Source organism: Cucurbita pepo, chromosome 18, assembly GCF_057944985.1.
Source record: "Cucurbita pepo subsp. pepo isolate OVF chromosome 18, ASM5794498v1, whole genome shotgun sequence".
Taxonomy (NCBI): Eukaryota; Viridiplantae; Streptophyta; class Magnoliopsida; order Cucurbitales; family Cucurbitaceae; genus Cucurbita; species Cucurbita pepo.
The window spans coordinates 9,551,633-9,571,724 of NC_141815.1; the positions used below are offsets into that span (position 1 = coordinate 9,551,633).

General features: G+C 35.6%; 3 protein-coding genes across 3 annotated transcripts; 1 reads left to right on the forward strand and 2 right to left on the reverse strand.

Annotated features, from left to right (window-relative positions):
- Positions 1-1,018: 1,018 nt before the first annotated feature.
- LOC111780734 (ABC transporter G family member 38) lies at positions 1,019-7,738 on the reverse strand. The gene is made up of 25 exons (XM_023661221.2): positions 7,535-7,738; positions 7,318-7,444; positions 7,088-7,208; positions 6,912-7,000; positions 6,736-6,820; positions 6,492-6,651; positions 6,326-6,402; positions 6,195-6,248; positions 6,018-6,108; positions 5,633-5,934; positions 5,177-5,458; positions 4,781-5,097; positions 4,533-4,693; positions 4,342-4,445; positions 4,100-4,256; positions 3,871-4,014; positions 3,698-3,798; positions 3,281-3,613; positions 2,907-3,197; positions 2,730-2,813; positions 2,509-2,642; positions 2,198-2,425; positions 1,954-2,125; positions 1,543-1,797; positions 1,019-1,457 (listed from the first exon to the last, which is right to left on the reverse strand). Exons 1-25 carry the CDS (start codon positions 7,665-7,667, stop codon positions 1,200-1,202), a joined length of 4,260 nt encoding a protein of 1,419 aa, XP_023516989.2. The 5' UTR covers positions 7,668-7,738; the 3' UTR covers positions 1,019-1,199.
- A 4,593-nt stretch (positions 7,739-12,331) lies between these two features.
- On the forward strand, positions 12,332-14,764 carry LOC111780246 (myb family transcription factor EFM). Its single transcript, XM_023660596.2, has 4 exons — positions 12,332-12,617; positions 13,085-13,693; positions 13,799-13,875; positions 14,233-14,764. The coding sequence occupies exons 1-4, from the start codon at positions 12,467-12,469 to the stop codon at positions 14,680-14,682; spliced, it is 1,287 nt and encodes a 428-aa protein (XP_023516364.2). The 5' UTR covers positions 12,332-12,466; the 3' UTR covers positions 14,683-14,764.
- A 1,567-nt stretch (positions 14,765-16,331) lies between these two features.
- LOC111780722 (protein SLENDER RICE1-LIKE 1) lies at positions 16,332-18,260 on the reverse strand. The gene has a single exon (XM_023661203.2). The coding sequence runs from the start codon at positions 18,061-18,063 to the stop codon at positions 16,477-16,479; it is 1,587 nt and encodes a 528-aa protein (XP_023516971.2). The 5' UTR covers positions 18,064-18,260; the 3' UTR covers positions 16,332-16,476.
- Positions 18,261-20,092: the final 1,832 nt, after the last annotated feature.

Here is a 20,092-nt window from a genome sequence, read left to right on the forward strand (position 1 = left end):
CTGAGTAGAAGACCACCGATTTGGTGTCGACGTAGTCATTCTTTGCAATGAACTCTCTCGTAAACGCAGCGCTGAAAGAGTTTTCCGTGTACATCAGGTCTAACTGAGATATTTCATAATTCCATATCAGCAACTCCACAGCTTCTCGTAGTTCGCCATCTTTGCAGAGAGAAGATATCCGGTTCAAGTAAGATTTATAAGCGATTTGAACGTTTCCAGCAGTTCCATCCATTTGAACTTCGCGAAATGGGTCGGCGAGTTCTGGTTTTTTCTGGTACCGTAGAGAAAAGCGAGGGAATTAGTGGGAGCGGCAAAAGAAAGAGCAGCCATGCACGGAGGAGAAGAAACGGAAGACGAAGCAACAGCAGAAATCAAATTGGCTAACGTGTCGCTTTTTTAGTGGGCGAGCGCTTTTCCGAACCAAAAATATTAACAGATTGGGTAACAGCGTCAGCTTAAACCTCCCCGTCTAAATTATTTTAATTACAAAAAATAAGATGCTATGACGAATTAAAAAAATTAAAATTAATTTTAGTATTAAAGGTCTAAATGAGGAGAAGTCTCACCTAAGCTAATTAAGGGGTTTATTGTGAGTTTACACGTAAGGAATACATCTACATCGGTATGAGGCTCTTTGTGAAAACCAAAAACAAAAGCAAAGTCACGAGAGGTCATGTTCAAAGTTGTAAGCTTTGAAGGTGTAGTCAAAGAAGGTGTAGTCAAAAGTGACTAAAGTGTTGAACAAATGATGTACTTTGTTTGAGGGTTCCAAAGGAAAGGAAGAATCTAGATTAAGATGAGGCTATTCGAAAGATCCATAGGTCTCAAGGGAGGCTCTATGGTGAAGTTTGTTCGAGGGAAGGATTGTTGGAAGACGAGTAAGAGTTGATTGTGGGAGTTTATAAGTAAGGAATACATCTTCATTGGTACGATGCCTTTTGGAAAAATCATGAGCTTAAATTGGACAATATCATACCATAGTAGAGGTTCGTGATTCAAAACACGAGACCATCTTCCACGGGTTCAAATCTTAGCTCACATTCAACCAAACAAACTAAAAAGTACAAATAATTAGCCGAATCTCAAGAAAGTGATTATACAACATTGAAGCTTCAAAGATAAAATTTTCTCACTTTCATGGAAAGGGAACACAGGAAGAACAGGAAGAACAGGAAGGCAAAAGGCAAACATGTGTTGTATCATCTTTTCTGAAAGTTAAAGTGCTTGGTTGCGTAAACAAACACCAAGACCATGAGAAAAGTGAAGACCAAAAGAGCAACTGAAACCACCCACAGAAAGTCATATTTATACCCATAATATTGCTCAATAAACTCAGCCACCGTCTCTCCTGTGTCAAGCTTAGTTTGTATATCTGCAAATTGGGAAGTTACCGTTCCATACAAACTCCAAGAAACTGGGCAAATCCAAGCATACCATCTCCACCACACAGAAATTCTCTGCACTCAACCAGCAAGGTCTCTCAGTTCAATCTTAGTGGGAATCATGAATAAGAAAACAGTGATAACGTAATGAGCAATTTACCGTTCGAGGGATAACGAAACCGGTGAAAAGGTTCCAGACTGAGTAGGAGAACCCAGTAAGCATAGAAGCAGTTGCTTGATTAGGACTCACGGCTACCACCACCATACCATAGTATATGAAGTATAGAATTGTAATGAACATGAAGAAGTAGTTGAGGAGAAACTTGCTGGCTGTCCATTCATATCCCATCATTGCATACACTATAACCGCATATAAAGCTACCTGAACCAGCGTGTATGGGAATTCAATTGCAACCTGACATAACAATACACAAGGCAAGACATGTCACATTAGTACAGATCTCCAACTAAATTCATACAAACTTCACGACCAAAAACCTTATTTATGCTGATATTTGTCAATCAATGGACTCTGCTTCCATAAATATCAAAATATAAGTGTAAGGAATACCTGAGCAAATGCATGAGGCAAAGCAGAATACATTCCAGCAGCCCGCTCCCTGTAGTAAACGGTCCGCTCAGTTATGAGCACGGGTTGCACTGTAAGTGAGCCTTGGGTCCCCATGAAGTTAATTGCAATGTACATAGCACCTACGCTATTGAAAATTTCTTGCTTCGTGCTCCTGAGTTATGAAGAACATATATTTATATTCAGAAATCTAAGCACTGAATGTAGCATGGTTTTGTGTATGTACCTCTTGCTGCCTAGCTTCAAGAAAACAGCTCCAAACAAAAGGCCCATTGAAGCACTAAACAGCATCCTGACGGCATTGTATGAGGTGTTCCTGAAAAATGATTTGTGCTGCTTCCATAGGCAGGCTTTGAACTGAGTCAGGTAGGAACGTGGGTACGTGGAGGGAAAATGAAGAGCTTGAGCATCTGGAGGAGGTGCACTCAACTCTCTAATCAGAGCTTCATTTTGTCTGTATTAATATTAGCTACAGATTATCATCTACAGCAGTTAAAGATGCAATAGTTCTTCGGTTGAATAAATTAGTCGACTGACCGAAAAAGATCGGATTTCTTGTATACATCCGCGAATTTGATGCCTAGAGCCTCTTCTTTTGCTGCTGTTGTCATATCCAAAACCCATGTTGCTGGATTATATCCATCCCTTATGCTATCAACTCCAGGGATGTCCTTTAACACCACAGAGAAACAGAGAAAAACACTCCAAATTATATATTACATGAGGAAAATAAAGTTATGATTATGGTTTGTGCCTACCTCAAAATACTTGATTAAATGGCAAGACCGTTGCCCCAAAGGACCCACATATATTTCTTCACCTCCTCTTGTCAATAAAAAGAGCTGTCCATAGAAATTGGAGATATATTAAATTGCATTTGAGCATTGAACAATTAAGAAGTTTGTTTTATTGCGGCAATTTAGTCTTAGTGGTACCTCATCAAATGACTCAAATATATCAATACTTGGCTGGTGAATTGTGCATACTACTGTTCTTCCTGTATCAACTGTATTTCTCACAGCTCTCATTACAATGGCTGCTGCTCGAGCGTCTAGACCCGAGGTTGGCTCATCCAGGAATATTATTGAAGGATTAGCAACAAGCTCAACAGCAATGGTTAACCTTTTGCGCTGCTCGATGGACAATCCATTCACATGTGGAAATCCAACCAATGAATCCCTTAATGGTGTTAATTCAATCAGCTCTATGATTTCTTCGACAAAAAGCTGCACGAGTTTTGGAAAATAAGGTCGTTCAGAGAAAGGTGTTACTACCTACTACCATTCAGAATCAGATTGTTACCACAAACCTCTAAAGTCTTCGAATCAACTTCTGAAGGCAACCTAAGCCATGCTGAAAATATGAGGGACTCGTACACGGTAAGATAGGGTGAATGAATGTCATTTTGTTCACAGTATCCGGAAATTTGAGCAAAAGTTTCCTGTTTTTTAGGAAAGCCTGATATTCTGATGCTTCCTTCAATGTAACCACTGTTTTTTCTTCCAGCCAAAACGTCCAAGAGTGTTGTTTTTCCTGCACCACTAATACCCATTAGAGCTGTTAGAACTCCAGGCCTGAACGCTCCACTGACTCCCTTCAGAATATCCAACCGACCCCCAGATGCACCTTGAGCTTTCATTTCCTGAAAATTCCATGATTATGAATCTTCATGCCATGATGTAAATAATAAACGAAAGAACACGGTAATTTACATCACGATAATTACCTTCGGTACATCTACTGAATATTTTATGTTCTCAAATGTTAGGTAGAGAGGCGTGAATGGAAGAAGCATCCTTTGACTGTTTTGTCTGTCGACCCTGCAATCTGTGCATGGTCTCTAGTGAGCACATTAGAAAATTTCAGCCAGGAGAACTTCAGTAGCCAAGTGTAACTTACTTTTAGGTGAGTTATCAGTTTTACTCCTGATTAAACTTGTGTTGGTTTCCTCTGTTACGTGACCCTTTTCGACTCTGACCATTTCAAGGCTTTTCTTCTTCTCAGATTTTTGGTGAGGGTAAGCTGTTTGCGATTTCCCATATTCTGCAAAGATCAAGTAGAAACAGTTCAGCACTGAATCAATGATATATGCAGAATGAAAGTTGTTTGGATGAAGGGAAAGTTTTACCATTAAGAGATGCTAGAAACAATGCAGAAGCTACATTGAAAAAGACTATGAATCCAAACAATGCAGCAACAGAAATCCAATACCAGTATGGATTAACAAACAGCCCACGTGATTTCAGAACCAAAATCCCCAGAGACTCTGTTGATCCTTCAGGAACCTAAATTTGATCTCCACATTAGAATCCTCAACATTAAAGCAGATTGTGCTATAAAGATCTCTTCCTGTTTTGACATGACACTTACACGAGCCCAACTATTGCTAAGAAACTCATTCGTCGAAAGTGCAGTTTGTGCATACATCAGTGGCGAGGTCCAGTAACCCCAAGACAACCACTTCTGCATATTATCTAAGTAAGAGAATTCAAGCATTGGTTATTTTGACTACAGGCAATAGCAAGTAATCTGGTCATGTCACTTTCTAGATCGAATCATACCATGTGATAAAATGAATCCGCCAAATATCAGAAGCCATAATACACCGAGGCATCCTCCTGTATTTGCAACAACGGTATCCCTGGTCACTGCTCCAAGGCATCTGAAAAGTGCATATGACATTTGTCCACTCAACGTGTAAACAAGAAATTGTTTAATCACCCTGGAAAGAGAGAATCAAGAAAGAGTAAGTTTAAGGCTCCAAGGCCATAAAGCTGAGAAATACAGGAATCTAGGATTTGGTCATGACCTTGTGAAGCTAGGATCAAATCCTATAATAAAATATGTTATGGCGACCCAGAAAGCTACTTCAATAAAAGACGTAGGAATTCCAAAGATGGATGCTGGCAGTGAGAATGCCCATGATGGGTAGAAATGGAGGTCCCTTTGCTTGTAAAATACAGGGAGTTTTTCAATTGTCATTGGAAGTTCATAAAATCCAGTGAATGTTATTGAGTTGAGTCCAAAATAGAGGGCTCCCAAGAAGACAACTCCATCATCAATACTATCATGGTACTTTCTGGCTTGAGCAAACACCGTTGCTACAACTAAAGCAGAAAGTTCAAGCTGACAAAAAGGATTTGATGTCACAGTTAGAAATTTTAGATGTAGGTTGCAAAAAAGTAAACTAATATTCAAAACTAACTTGAATCGACTTGAAAATATGCAGAGATGCACTCCGCTTCATTAGTGTAAATTCCCTAGACAGGCACGCCTTCATTAATTCTTTCCTAGTAGCTCCATATTTAGTTCTTATTAAAGCTGCAGGGTGGCTGTTGGACTTTTGAAATGGGATAGCAAGCTCATGCTGAATGGCCCTGCCTATTCGAAATGACTTGAAACCCTCCACAAACTCGTCGGCAGATATATAACGATATTGATCATCATGACCACTCCAGTATTGTCCCTGATCCTTTCTTGATGTAACCTAAATACAACAACAGATTTCAGATTCTTGCGTCATAAAATGTCGATAAGCTCTGTTATTTGTGTTAGTGAATATACAAAATAGGTGATTCTGTTTTTATTTTCATAAGTAAAGTAGAAGAAATGTAGTATATATATAGATTATGGAAGCCATGGGAGAAACTGGCAGACTTACTTCCTGCAAGTAATCGGCTACACCCTTCCTTTCAGGACATCTGAACCCCATGGATTCAAAAAACTCCAGAACATGTTCCCGAGGGCCTTGGTACACAATACGACCTTCCGACAGAAGAATGATATCATCAAATAGCTCAAAAGTTTCGGGTGGAGGTTGAAGAAGAGAGATCACTGCAGTCTTATTGAAAATGTGAATGGATTGACGAATTGAGTTCACGATTTGGAACGTCGTTGAACTGTCAAGACCAGTAGATATGTTGTCCATGAAAAGCGCATTGACGGGACAAACCAGCATCTCTCCTTTGGAACACATAATTTTAAAAAGTTCAGTTATTTATTATTCTGCTGAGATTCTACTCTAGTTCAAAGCCTTTTATCTCTACCTGTAGTCACTCTCTTCTTTTGTCCTCCTGAAATACCCCTGATCATCTCATTTCCTATGATGGTATCAGCACAAACATCCAAACCCAATATCTGAGAGACAAAAGGTTAGAAATAAGGCAACCTTTTATTTTGTTACATCCAATAGTAGGTGTTACATATGGGGTTTCACGACATACCTTGAGTATATACTCGGTAACGATATCTTCCTTCTGTCCCTTCAATACTGATGCCTGCATAAGCAAAGTATCGTAACGTGCCCGAGTAGTATTCAATTTTATTTGGATGTTATATTATTCATTCATTTTACCTTCATCAATGCATCAATGTAAGGATCTGGCTTGATATTCATCTCTTTTTCCTTCCTCAGAAGCTCAATAAGCATGTCTAAATTATTGATGAAATCAATTTCAGAATCTAATACTAAAATTTGTGAAGAATGATATAAATTGAGAATCTTAAAAGGGGCTTCAAACCATAGCTAGTGCCAATTCCTTGACATCTTGCCGAGAACATTAAGGTTTCCCTTACTGTCATCAAAGGAAGATGGATATCATACTGACTGACATAAGCAGCGGTTCTCTGAGGAACAAATTCCTTCATTTCATGGCCATTATAAGTTACTCTCCCAGAAAACTATCATAAAACAAGAATCTACTAAGTTGCAGGACATGAATACCTCAATTCATTTATAAAATTCATGGAAGTAAGACATGTAACCTGTAGCTGTGAATCAAGTTTTCCAGACAAGGCTTTTAGCAAAGTCGTCTTGCCAGAACCTGGCGGTCCGAGGAGTAAGGTCATTCTGCAGAGAATTTGAAATGCCAATGTTTTTGCTATGAACTTACAACATCTGGACAATGAGTTAATCCAAGAACGAACAGAAATTACCACACCTTCCTGGTTTGATAATTCCACTCGCATCACAAAGGATCGAGAATTTCTGCTTTCGGTTTGAACATAAATGAAGCCATTTTGCTACACTCTATGACGATTCAAAAAGAAAGATATAAATAGTAAGATCTTGAACTTTCATATCAATATTCTATCGATATCAGTATTCAGCATTTACCTCTGCAATGTTTAGAAAATAGTTAAAGAGTGAAGGCGAAGCTCTTTCCCCCAAGTATGCTTCACCGCTGATGTTAAGATTCTGGAATCGCACTTCAATAGTAGGTAAACAAAGGGAAGCCCTGACCAAATCATAAAATCCAATAATGAAGATTATTGATATACTAAACCGAATCAATTTGAAGAGTAACAAAATAACACAAAATCGAAGAAGGATTAGCGATTTTGAACCTGTCGATTCGATTCTTGAGTTTCAGCAGATATTCCTCATTATCTTCAGGATTTCTCACCACTCTGTTTAACAGCTCCTTCGTCTCCTGAACATCAAGCTTCTGAAGATCGATTTCCTTCAAATCCCCTAAAATGCACAAAATCGTCTGAAATTTAAGAGAGAAATAGGGGCGGGAATGAAGATTCAAAGAGAGTGCATTATTTCCTAGTTCTTAACCTGTAACGCCATGCAGAAGAGCTATTCGAGCCCTTTGATAGGTAGGAAGCCTCTGAAGAGAATCCCACCCAAGAGCAGCTCCTTGTGCATCGTCTTTCCGAAAGCTGTCTCCACACGAGCTCTCCTTCCCCATGGCGCCGTCTTCTCTGCAAAAACACTAGCCGATTAGCGGCATATATATACATTTAGTGTGAACAATGAACATGATTGGAGTCCTTGTAAGGAAAGAAACTAAAAAAAAAAAAAAAAAAAAAAAAAAAAAAAAAAAAAAAAAAAAAAAAAACCGATTAAATCGAAAGATGTCTTTTTCAATTTTAAATAAATTATTATTTTATTAAATAAACTGTCCCAAACTACCCTTCCCTTCCATACCTCTAACAATAAAAAGTTACTGACCAAATAATGGTAAATTTACTTAATAATTATTTACTTAAATCATTTCTAAATAAAGCTTATTAACCTATTATAATTTCATAAAAATAAGTAAATAAAAAATAAAATAATTAGTAATAATGTTGTCCAAACACCTTTCAATGAATGCATGTAAGCTGGGATGGTTGAGAGTGAGCCATGCAAAAGAAGACAAATGATGTGTCTTTATTTGCATGGGACATGCATGCATCCACATTTACATGCGTGCGGTTTCAGATCACGCCACTGTTTTATGGATCATCATACACATTTACTCGTCCGTTATTTGTCCATTTCCTTACAAATATTATGTTTTTATCTATTTTTTAAAATACCTCCCCGGGTCTATAATTTCGACACGTGTCGCGATGTAAATTATTTCCTTTTATTTATTTATTTTTTTTTATTTAACGTCGCCTACCAATAAAATAAAAATAATAAAAAGACAAACTCATGTCCTTTTTAATATCTGGAGGGGAGAGATTTCCTGCTATTTAAACTGCCAATGGGTGAAGAAAGTGAGGAGAAATTTTCTCCAATTTAGATAAATGAAATCGGGAGGTTATATTTTTTTTGTCTCCTTTTTAATCCAATTTTCCCACCTAACCACCTTCAAAAACTACAATTTTTAAGATTTATTTTTAACTTTCATATATTTTCATATTATTAACAAATAATAAGAAAAATAAAAGATATACATTAATAAAGAAAAAAAAATGATTAGCTTTTTTAAAAGAATAACAGACAAAAATGATTCCATGTACAAATCTCTATCCTGATATTTATAATAATTCTTGAATATATCTTAGATACCGGTAATGAGTTAATATTCTTTTAATTTATGAGTAGTATATTTTATTTTATTCTTAGGTATTAGTTGATAAAACATTATAACAATGAGAATACACATGTTCGATCCCAATTCTAATGGAGACGAGAAAGGCTTCAGTGTCCTCACCCCACCTAGTGGACATCTTTACTCTCACTCACTCCACCCTGTGGCATAGTAGCTTGAATGTTGCGGTGGTGACGACAGGAGGCACCCACCCTGGATGTGTGGGAAGATGGGGACAGTCAACCGTGCATGAGAGACTGAGAGGAGAGAGGAGAGAGATTGAAAATTTCTCTTCGTTTTTTCTTAATTAAAAAAAATTACATTTTTATTCTCCTAGGTTTAACTTAAATTATATTTAAATTCATGAGTTTTCCAAACAATTTAACAATTTTGTATTTACTTCTATTTTGATTCTTAATATTTAAAAACTAACATTATTTTTATTTATTTCTTTTTCTAAATGTTTAGCTCTTGATCCGTTTAGATTGTCTCAAAATCACTTTTGACGTAATTAAAGCTAAAAATATTAGCTTAGCTACTATTCTGAACAATTAATAATATTTAACACTATTGATGATTTGTTCGATGATAATTAATTTTCTTTATGAATGTACTAAGAACGAATGTCATTAATGAACTTGAATTCTGGTTGGAACAATGGACTAACATAAATTTAGGAGTACCAAATTTGAACATGAATTTACGATTGAAATACCTACCAACTAGAAATCGTTTGATACATAAATAACACGTAAGGACAAAAAAAATAATAAAATAAAAAATGGATATTTTATTTTTTTCAAAAAACTTAAAAAGAATTTATGTTACACATCATATATAGGTAGAGGTCTGAACATACAAACCTAAGAAATGGTATAATACTCTCCAGGTATTCATTGAATATATATTTTATTATTTTAAAAACTTACAATTTAAATTTAAATTTCAACCTTTTCAATTATACTCGGCTGAACGCTTAAATTAATTATTTCTCTTATAATATAAGCTCCTTATTAAATTTAAAATTCTTAATTAAAATGAAATTTTTTAGGAAAAAAACATCCAAAACATAAATTTTCAATATTTAATTCTTATAATTGGAAACCAATATATATATTATATATTTGAAAATTCAGAAAAAATATGTTTTTTACTTTTTACGAATTTTAATAAAAATAAAATTTTAACTTGGACTTGGAAGTGTGGGGCCGGCCCAAGCTTTAATCCAAGTTAAGGCAACCTTCTGAATGGGCCTCCCCTTCGAAATATATTTAACAAAATGAAAATAAATAATATATATATATATATATATATATATATATATATATTTGTGTTAAGGATAGTTAGACCGTTCATTATAAGACAAGTCTTACATTACCACTTCAATTTATTATAGATATTGAATAAATTAATTGTTAAATAATAAATATAGGTGTTTGTATATATTTGATTTTTGAATTATAAAAAATATATAATAATGTATATTATTTGATATTGTGTTTAATAAATTCTAAAAAAAATTCAATTATTTTTGAGGTTTTACCATTGTATTAAATAGATTTAAAATTATATAGTTTCATGTTAAAATAAATAATAATAATAATAATAAAAAGAATAAAAAAAAAAAAACACGTGTGGTGTAGCATAAAAAAAGGGAATATAGATTTTACGTTGAAGAGTATTGTTCAAAATTCCAGACTTCATTAACACTCAACATGTGACTTTTTTTTTTCTTTTTCTTTTTTCTTTTTTCTTTTTTCTTTTTTCTTTATTTTATTTTATTTATCTTTTTGGCAAGAGGCCGACCACAATTTCTATTCTCTGATTCTCCACTCTTTAACACCTTCTTCTTCAAGCCTTTTATTTTCTCCTTTTTTTTTTTTTCTTTCTCACCCTATAACTAATTATCTAATATAAACAAAATTAAAAGGTTTTAAATTATTTCCTTAAATATTAATAATTTTTGTATATTTACTGTTTGGGAGAAATATTCGAAGTTTAAAATGAGGTAAAAAATAAAAAGTATAATCAACGAGCATCTAGATGATTAAAAAGCATGGTAGGTAGGAAACCACGCATGAAAAAATAATTAAAATTCTAATTTAGATGCCAATTAAAAGGGTGAAATATTCTCTATCTTTTAAGTTAAGTGCATTAAGGAATTTGGTACAACCATTCATATATACATATACATATTCTCTGATTATACTTTTGGATAACTCTTTTATTTAATATTTAATATTTTACTATTTTTACTATTTTAAAACACACGTGTCATGCACGTGATATTGAGAAAAATATATATTTTTTTTAATTACTAAGATATTTGATGTATTCGAAAATTGGTTAGTCGTTATCGGGTTATGGTGGGGGTACCCAACGGAATATTGAAAAATATAAAGATATAATTTGGAGGGAAATAGTGAAAATTTAGGGGAATATTCCTGCGTGTGGGCGCCAGACAAAAAGGATATTCAGAAGAATAATTTCAAACCGAATATATCGCGACACGTGTCACGAGGAGAATCTTTTTTCTTTTTTTCTCTCTTTTTTTTTTTTTCCTCCTTTTCCTTTTTCGAATAATAATAAAAACAAAAGTCAGAGCTTGTAGCACAAGCCTCGTCATTATTTTTTTAAACTAAGAAAATAATAACTCATTTAAATATTTAATATTTAATTTTTATCCAATGCATAATATAAATTAAAGATCTCGTCAAATTATTCCAAAATACATGTTAAACAAAAATCAAATTTTATATATTCTTCGTATAATAATTTAAAGTTATGATATTTTTTGTAATGTATTTTAATATTTTTATTTATTTACCATTACATTTACATAATACTAATTATCTTCCTGAAATATGAAAGTATAGAAATAAAAAAAGTATTAATGTCTTTCCTTCTATCCATGACTAAGTTTTTTTTGCAATTTTATATAGTTTGAATTATATGTTTAAAATCATTCCGATCTTAATTGTGAAATATTTGAATCTCAAACAAATATTTTTACCAATATTTTATCAACAAGTTAATCTGTAATAATTTTTTTATCAGTTTGTATCATAATTTTCTCTTTGTCATTTGATATTTAAACTTTCTATTAAATTGAGTCCTTATCGGCGTGTAATTTTATTTAAATTATTTAAAAGATGGGAAAGTAAAAAAGAAAAATGTGAAAATGTGACCTGTGGTTGGTTCCACACAGATCCAAACAGAATATGGTTGAGAACCCGAAAAAGGATAAAAGGTTGGTCTAAATTTTAGTGAGAATCTTGTTACCTTATAGTCCACTTCATTAAAGTAGGTAACCACAAGATTCCCAAACTTTAATTAATTCCAATTTAATTATTATTATTATTACTTTCATGAATATAGACTAAATATCCCTCTCTCTACCGTATATGCTACATTAAAGTTCTTTGGGTTAGCGATAATTAGAGTTTAATTTAAAAAAAGAAAAAAAAAAGAAAAAAAAAAAGATGCTTTATTCCGTTGGAAGTGAGGCATAAAAAGAAGGCAATATCCTTCCATTTTCTCGCATTAACCAACATTCATCCACTTTCTTAAGGGGGGCTCTCTACGCCAAGCGCCAAGCGCCCACTTTTATCTTGTTGGTTGCTATGAGGGCAAGGCATGATCGAGATTAGTGAAGCTAAAGCTTGATTAATTAAGGCTAATTACTAATGGGATCCACGGAATTAGGCGCTAATTCTGATGACTACTCCTTGTCCTATGATAAGCTTCATCACTTCCTGTCTCGCCTTGAGGAAGAGCGCCTCAAAATTGATGTCTTCAAACGGGAGCTTCCACTTTGCATGCAGCTTTTAACCAACGGTACCCAACTTAATCCCCAATTACCATCTCTTAATTTTTTTTTTTTTTTTTTTTATACTTATTTTCTTTTATCACTTTAAAATTAAATTAAATATATATATTTTAATTTACCGACTTTAAAAGACGTAAGAGACTTTCGAGAATATAGAATATAGACCTTTGATATTGGGTAAGGAATATTTACTATAGAAAGGACGTAATAAATTATGTTTAAATAGGCTAATTTAATTAAATATACGTGGTCCGTGAATATAATACTAATTTGTTGAATGGAGAGTAATAGTGAAGGAAAAATAATTATTTTTAAGAAACTTAAAAAAAAATATTTCATAATTAAAATAGAATAAATAATAATTTATATTTTGAAAGTTGGAGAAGAAAAATAAATGAAAATTTAAATGACAGATTGATATATATATATATATATATTTATAATTATTTAATTTGTTTTTGTTTTGGTGTTTTAGCCGTGGAGACGTCGAGGAGACAGCTACAAGCCTGCAAGACGACAGGATCGGCGGCGGTGGCGGCGCCAGTGTTGGAAGAATTCATGCCGCTGAAAAACGCAACGGCGGCGGAGGATGAAAAGCCGGAGACAGTGATGTCCGATAAGGCAAATTGGATGACGTCAGTTCAGCTTTGGAGTCAAGCAGGCGACGTAAGCAAACATCAATCTACGCTAAATAATAATGCATCTACTGATCACTCCAAATTGGAAGATTGTGATAATAATAATAATAATAATAATTCAGTCAACTGTATCCAAAGAAGAATTAATCATGGAGCTTTTGTTCCGTTCAACAAAGATCGGAGCTCCGGCGAGAAAGGGGCGGCGGCGAAAATGGAGTTATTGGAGAAAGGTGAAAAGAATAATAATAAAAATGAAAACAAGATTATTGATGGTGGGGTGGTAATGGCGGTGGAGCAAAGGTTTGAAAATGGAGCGGCGGAGGTGGAATTAGCTCCGACGACGAGTTCAACTACGACACAGACTCACCGGAAGGCTAGGCGGTGCTGGTCGCCGGAATTGCACCGGAGATTTGTCAATGCACTTCAGATGCTTGGTGGTTCTCAAGGTATATCGATGTTAATTAATTAATTAATTAATTATGATTAAAAAAAATTGGATGGACTTTAGAGTTAATTAATTAATTTATTTATTTATTTTTAATTGAAAACAGCTGCCACACCAAAGCAGATAAGGGAGCTGATGAAAGTAGAAGGTTTGACGAACGATGAAGTAAAAAGCCATCTCCAGGTAAATTTTGTGGGTAAAAAAAAAAATCCCACGGTAATTTTTCTTCTGCTTTTCCGAATTTAAATTCAGTGGTTTATTGCCATTTTTTTTATAAAAAATAATATATCTGCAGGGAAATTATTATTTAATTAATTTATATAGGAAGAAACTTAAAATTATTTATAAACACTAATTTGAAAATTTATTGAAAAAACAACGATTAAATTTGAATATTTTAATATATAAAAGCTAAAAATACGACGTCACTTGTCACCAAAAATGTTATTTTAACCAAAGTAAAATATTCGCAAAAAAAAAAAAAAAAAAAAAAAAAAAAAATCATTTCTGGATATCTAATTATCGTATATATACTCGCAGAAATACAGACTCCACACTAGACGACCCGGTCCAACCTTACAAGCATCTGGACCGCCAGCGGCTCAGCTCGTAGTTCTTGGTCTAGGCGGGTTGTGGGTCCCACCGGAGTACGCGGCTGCGGCAGGCGCAGCAACGCCGTCTGCCCTGTATGGACCACCGCCCTCGTCCCATCAGCCTTCCCACTTCTACACGCCGCATCTGCATCACGCATCACTGCAGCATCATCACCAGGTGCAGTTATACACAGGAGCACCACCGCAGGTAACCCAAAGCTCGCCGGAATCGGAGGTGAGGAACACCGCAGAGCGGTCAGAGAGCTTCGAGGAGGAGAAATCAGGGAGCAGTAGCTGGAGAATTGAGGGCGGCGAAAATGGCGATGAGAGGATGAAAGGGAGAGGATCGGAGGAGGGTGAAGAGAGTAACAGAAGTGAAATTACTCTGAAATTCTGAAATTTTAATTTTCATTATACCATAATTAGTGTTTGATTACAATATTTTTTATAAATTTATAAATTTTGTAGTTTTTAAAGTATTTTTAATAAATTAGAAGATAATATATTCAATTGGATTTAAGACAAAGCCCATATCTATAATAATGGGCCGACGTTGGGCCTCCCAATCCATTATTAATTTGAAATACAATGATTAAAGTTAATTAAAAAAGCTTAATTATTAATTAGAGCCACATAATCTATGATAGCTCAAAAGTTCAATCATGGTTGTTTTGATTAGAAAGAAACGTCAAATATTAAATGTAAAAGGCCCTAAGATGGGATCGCAGAAGGAAGGACCCCTAGTCTTGTCCGCAGAGGATCCCATCCTTAATGATGGGCCTTTCAACTTTGAGACCTAGACGGGTCTCTCTCACCGAAAATTGACCCACGAGGAACGGACCATGTAATAAAAAAAAAAAATATATATATATATTAATTTTAGGGAATTTAATAAAAAATGAAAAATGTGGTAATATCGCTATCGACACGTGGGAGATTAGTAAGACGTGAGGTGCCGGCTGATGCAGAGATGAAAGGTGGTCCCCAGCAAATATTTTTCGAGTGTGGGCCATGGGATTTCCCGACTTGGTCAGCACGCAGAACGGGATCACGTGAAATTAGGGACTGGTAGGGCCACATCTCGGGTCTACCGGGTCTACCGGGTCCAGGTTCTTGTGACTTGACCCGCTTTTTTATCGGCTTAATTCCCCCGACTTACGGAAGCCTGTTTCCTTAGCCATCTTCCTTTCCTCTTTTATGAAACCCATTATATCTCCCGTTGCTGGGTGGAATTGTTTAAATTTAAAAGTTGGAGGACTTGATTGTAATTTTAATTAGTTTTTGGTATTTGTGAAACAGAACCCAATGAGATTGAGTGGCAGCGAAGCAGCAGAGAACCCTCTTGTTTTAGACATTTGATCAAACAGTTTGCAGGGGCCCAAAATGTAATGCAAAACAGCACAAGTTGAGTCAGTGGAAGACCCCATGGACAGGCCAGCTGCGGCGATGACACAGTTTCTGCACACCCTACCTGCGTCAACGTGGCTTAAACACTCATCCAACACCTCTCCCTTTCTAGAACCGGCCATTTTAGCCAGCCCTCATAATTAATTACCCGCGAAGAAGGGGTCCCGTTGCTGAGTCCGTTTTTCCTTTACGGTCGGGCAATCCCACATGCCATCCCTATTATTCCAATCACCCCTTCCTGGGTCACCTTTCCCCAACACAACCCCACTCCCACTACTACTTTTATTTTTTCTTTTGCTTTTTGGTCCTCCTCTATTCTTTTTTTTTTTTACCATATCGCCCCCTCTCCCTGTTATGTAATAAGGTGGTAGAGATTGGAAAATTAAATATATATATAGTTGGTGAAATGTAGGTAAGTTTAGGTACAAGGAAACGTAAGGCACACTATCCAAGTTGTCCCTAATAAAGGAACATATAATTAACCTACTAATTAGGGTACCCCTAAGATAGTACTAATTGAGATTAATATTTTAAACCATTTGATGGATAAAGCTAAACCGCCTCTAAGAATAGAAGATTAGATCCAAGGTCCATATCATTGACTCTTTTATATTAAAATTTAATGCAATATGATGGATATATTTCTATTTTTTTTTTTTTATTTTTTTGGGGTTCGATGAAATTAAAGAAGGAAAAAAAAATATATGTAATAAAAAAAGAATTTTACATGACACTTATTTGTAATAATAATAATAATAATAATATTATTATTATTATTATTATTTTATACTGTTTCTCCGGATGGATGAGTTGCGTCGATCGGCGGTGCGGCTTGCCAAGCGGAAGCCGCGAGAAGAGGGCGGCTGTGCCAGCCGAGGGTTAAACACCCTTCGTTCTCCTCGACGGAGAATCCTTCGGCGGAGAAGAGTGTTAGCAGCATACTGGCTTGCTTGAAGGCGTTGGATCCCAAATGGAGGGCTCTGAAGCCGGCTTGTTGGAGCCGAGACCTCCACTTGACGAGAGGTTCGTGGCGTTCGACTCGAGCCGATCCTTCACAGCTTACCACGTTGCAAATTTCTCTCTGTAGATACATCTCCGCGAAAGCCTTCTCCGGCATCTTACAGCAAGCTTCGAGTGAATCAAACATGGTGGAGTAGTAAAATAACGCCTCTGTGAACCGCTCCAAGAACCCGGTTTGGTTGTGGTCTGCTTCTTGTTCGACCACCGTCATGATCTTTGGCTTCAAACTCCGGATCCACCCGAGAACCATTTCCAAGGGGGAGGAGAACTGGTTGTTGTTTCCTAATAGCCGGTGGAGCTGCATAACCGAGTTCACCGCTACCGTCTCCTTAGGACTCACCTGGAGCATCCACGGCTTCACATCTTCCAGCCTCGCCGCCGCTACGCCGCGGAAGGCGAATCGGACGTTCACCGACCGAGCCAACTCGGCGAGTTTTAACCCGATTTCACGCAGCGAGTCGCGGCCGTCGGGAGAAGGTGGGCCAATGCCAGTTAAACGGAGAAGAGGAGGGCCGCCAGGGCGGAGAGCGAGGGCTTGGATTAATGCCGGCCATTGTAAACCGTGCATTAGATTAAAATCGATGACGTGGACGCAATCGTGACCGTCGAAGGCTTCCAGAATGGCTTGGTTGGCGGTGAAATGGGCGAATTTAAGGTAAGGGCAAGCTTCGTAATAATGGTGATAGAGAAGCTCATTTTCGCAGCCGGTGCTAGTAGTGGTAGGGTCGTGTGGTGTGAACACGCGCCGAGTCAGCGCGTCAATGAAGTGACCGGCGACTTTCCCGATGCCGCAATCGGTGTTGATGCCAGAGAGCAAACTTTGCATTTCAACAAACAGAGACCCAGCCAATGGAAAATCGCCACGGTGGATGGAATCGGCACAAGTAACCAACATATGGACGAGTTTTATACCGGAGTCTTCCTCCATGGCGGTGACGACGGTTAGCTGATTCTGGGCAAGGTTCTGGTGTTGCGCAGCAACACAAGGATCAATCCAGGAAACATTTCCAGGCGTCTGATTAGAAACCGTAAAGAGATCGGGAAAATCGGATAGATCAGACGGCAAGGATGCCGTTTCATTAAACTCAGAGAGAATGGAATCAACCCAAGAAGCGATGTCGGAAGGGTTGTAATGGACCGCATCGGAGGCGAGTTGAGAGATCTCAGAGGAAGAGTTGAACATAGCAGATTCAAGGCGCTCAAGTCGTTGAGCAACGTGGTGGAGGTCGGAGGAGCGGACCTTATAACCAGCGCCGGCGAGAAGGCCATCGATATCTTGAGGTTTGGTGACGGTGGAGGAGGAACTGCCGCTGCTGCTGCCGGAAGAGGCGGCGGAATCGAAAGGATCCATTAAATTGATTAATTTACAGAGGAAAGAGATGGCCGTAGAGGAAGCATAGAGGTGAGGAACAGAAGGATTTCAAGAACAGCCATGGAAAATGGGGAAATAACCAGTTAAAAACCCTCAAAATCAAAATTATATTTTATTTAAAAATAAAATATATTATATTATAATTACCAGTTGAGAGTGGGACCCACCACAGTGCATAAACGGTAGTAGACACCTAATTTCTACTTGCTTTTCAATATAAGAGATTTTAAGTACCACAAAATATTATTTATTTTTCCCCCCCAAAATATTCCCTCGGGAAATAATAATTATGTATCGTAAAAAACCATCTAAAATTTAATTCCAATACGAAAAATCCGTTGAAAATCGAGAAAATTATAATAATAATAATAAAAAAAAAACTAAAACAGAATCTCTATGCAACCTGCAGTTAGACACACGTGGACAAAAAACGTTATACCGAATGACGTTGCTCTGCACAGTGCCCTCCACGCCACCCATGTCATTTGTATGAGATATTATTTCTCATTAATTTAATTTCAAAAATTATTATTGGGATTATTAATTATGCTGAATAGAGTGGTCACAATCCACGTCATTTAGAGCAACATTAATTGATTTAAGTCCCATTATTAAGACAAAGATAGCGACACCCATCCCACTGGGCCCATTTAAATAATCTATTAATTATTCGTATTATATACCATAATTATTCTTTTTCAAAATTAAATAACCCCCCCCCCCCCCTCCCCCCACGTTAATTATCTTAATATATTCTAATATTTGTAATTTAATAATAAAACAATAATAAAAAAGAATAATTAAAAATAAAAAAAAATTATGGTGTGTAGGTGAAGTGGTCCAAGAATTACAGATATGATTACATGGGAAATAGGAACGGTTGCATGCATGCAAGCAATTGAAATTTACATATTTCCCATTTAATTTTATTTATTTTTTAATGAGCTGGCTGGCTGTCACCAAACAGGACCGACGTTGATTTTGGTAAGTAAAGTGCCTACGTGGACACATTTGTGTATTTCATTTCATAATTCAAAATTATTCAATTTGGTCAAACCATAATTTTATTTTTTAAATTCTATAAAAATTAATAAAAATTCCTTATATAAGTAAGTATTAGTAACCAAATATATTTATAAACCATAAGGAATTAAAGGTTACATAATAAAAATCGAACCCAAAAAAAAAAATAATAATAAATAAAATAATTTTGTAAGGGTGCATGTGCAGGAGATTGAAATGGCACATGGGTGTTCCTGTCTAAGCCATAGCCTGTGGTCCAGAACATCAAATATGCATAATACAAAGCATAATCTTCTCTGTGACAGTGAGCTTCTAAAACCCCAGCTCTCTCTATGCATTTATTTTTATTTTTTTTATGTCACATTTTCAGCTACTTGATGGGACTAATTATTATTATTATTTTCATGAAACTAAACTATGTATTAAATGTATTAAATGTATTAAATGTAACATATAAGTTAAGGGTATTTTATTACTTTAATATAAAAAAATATATTAAATATGTGGAGAATGTGTTTCTAAGTTTAGAAGGAATGATACAATAGAAACTTAATTTGGATTTGGAATTAAATATTTAATTATTTGTTACTTACTTTATCTAAATTAACCCAAGCAGTACGGACATGTGATATGAAATAATCGTAATTAATTGGTAGCAAATAATGGATGAGATTATTCGAGTTATAGCCAAATTTGACCCATTTTTTTAAAAACAATAAATGCAGGTAAAACTACGTGGCATTAATATTAATTTAAAAGTCTATGAATTTTAAGAACTGGTTCTCAATCTATAGTCATTTGCCATAATCTCCATGAAATAATGGCTACTTGACATTAAATTTTGTACGTGCCATGTTATCCTATTTTATTATCAAAATTGTCCCTACCTTGTAAATATTCAAAAACATAAAAATAAAAAGAAATTACACAAAAAAAAAAATATATATATATATATTTACTAAAATTTAGTTAATTATCTAAAATT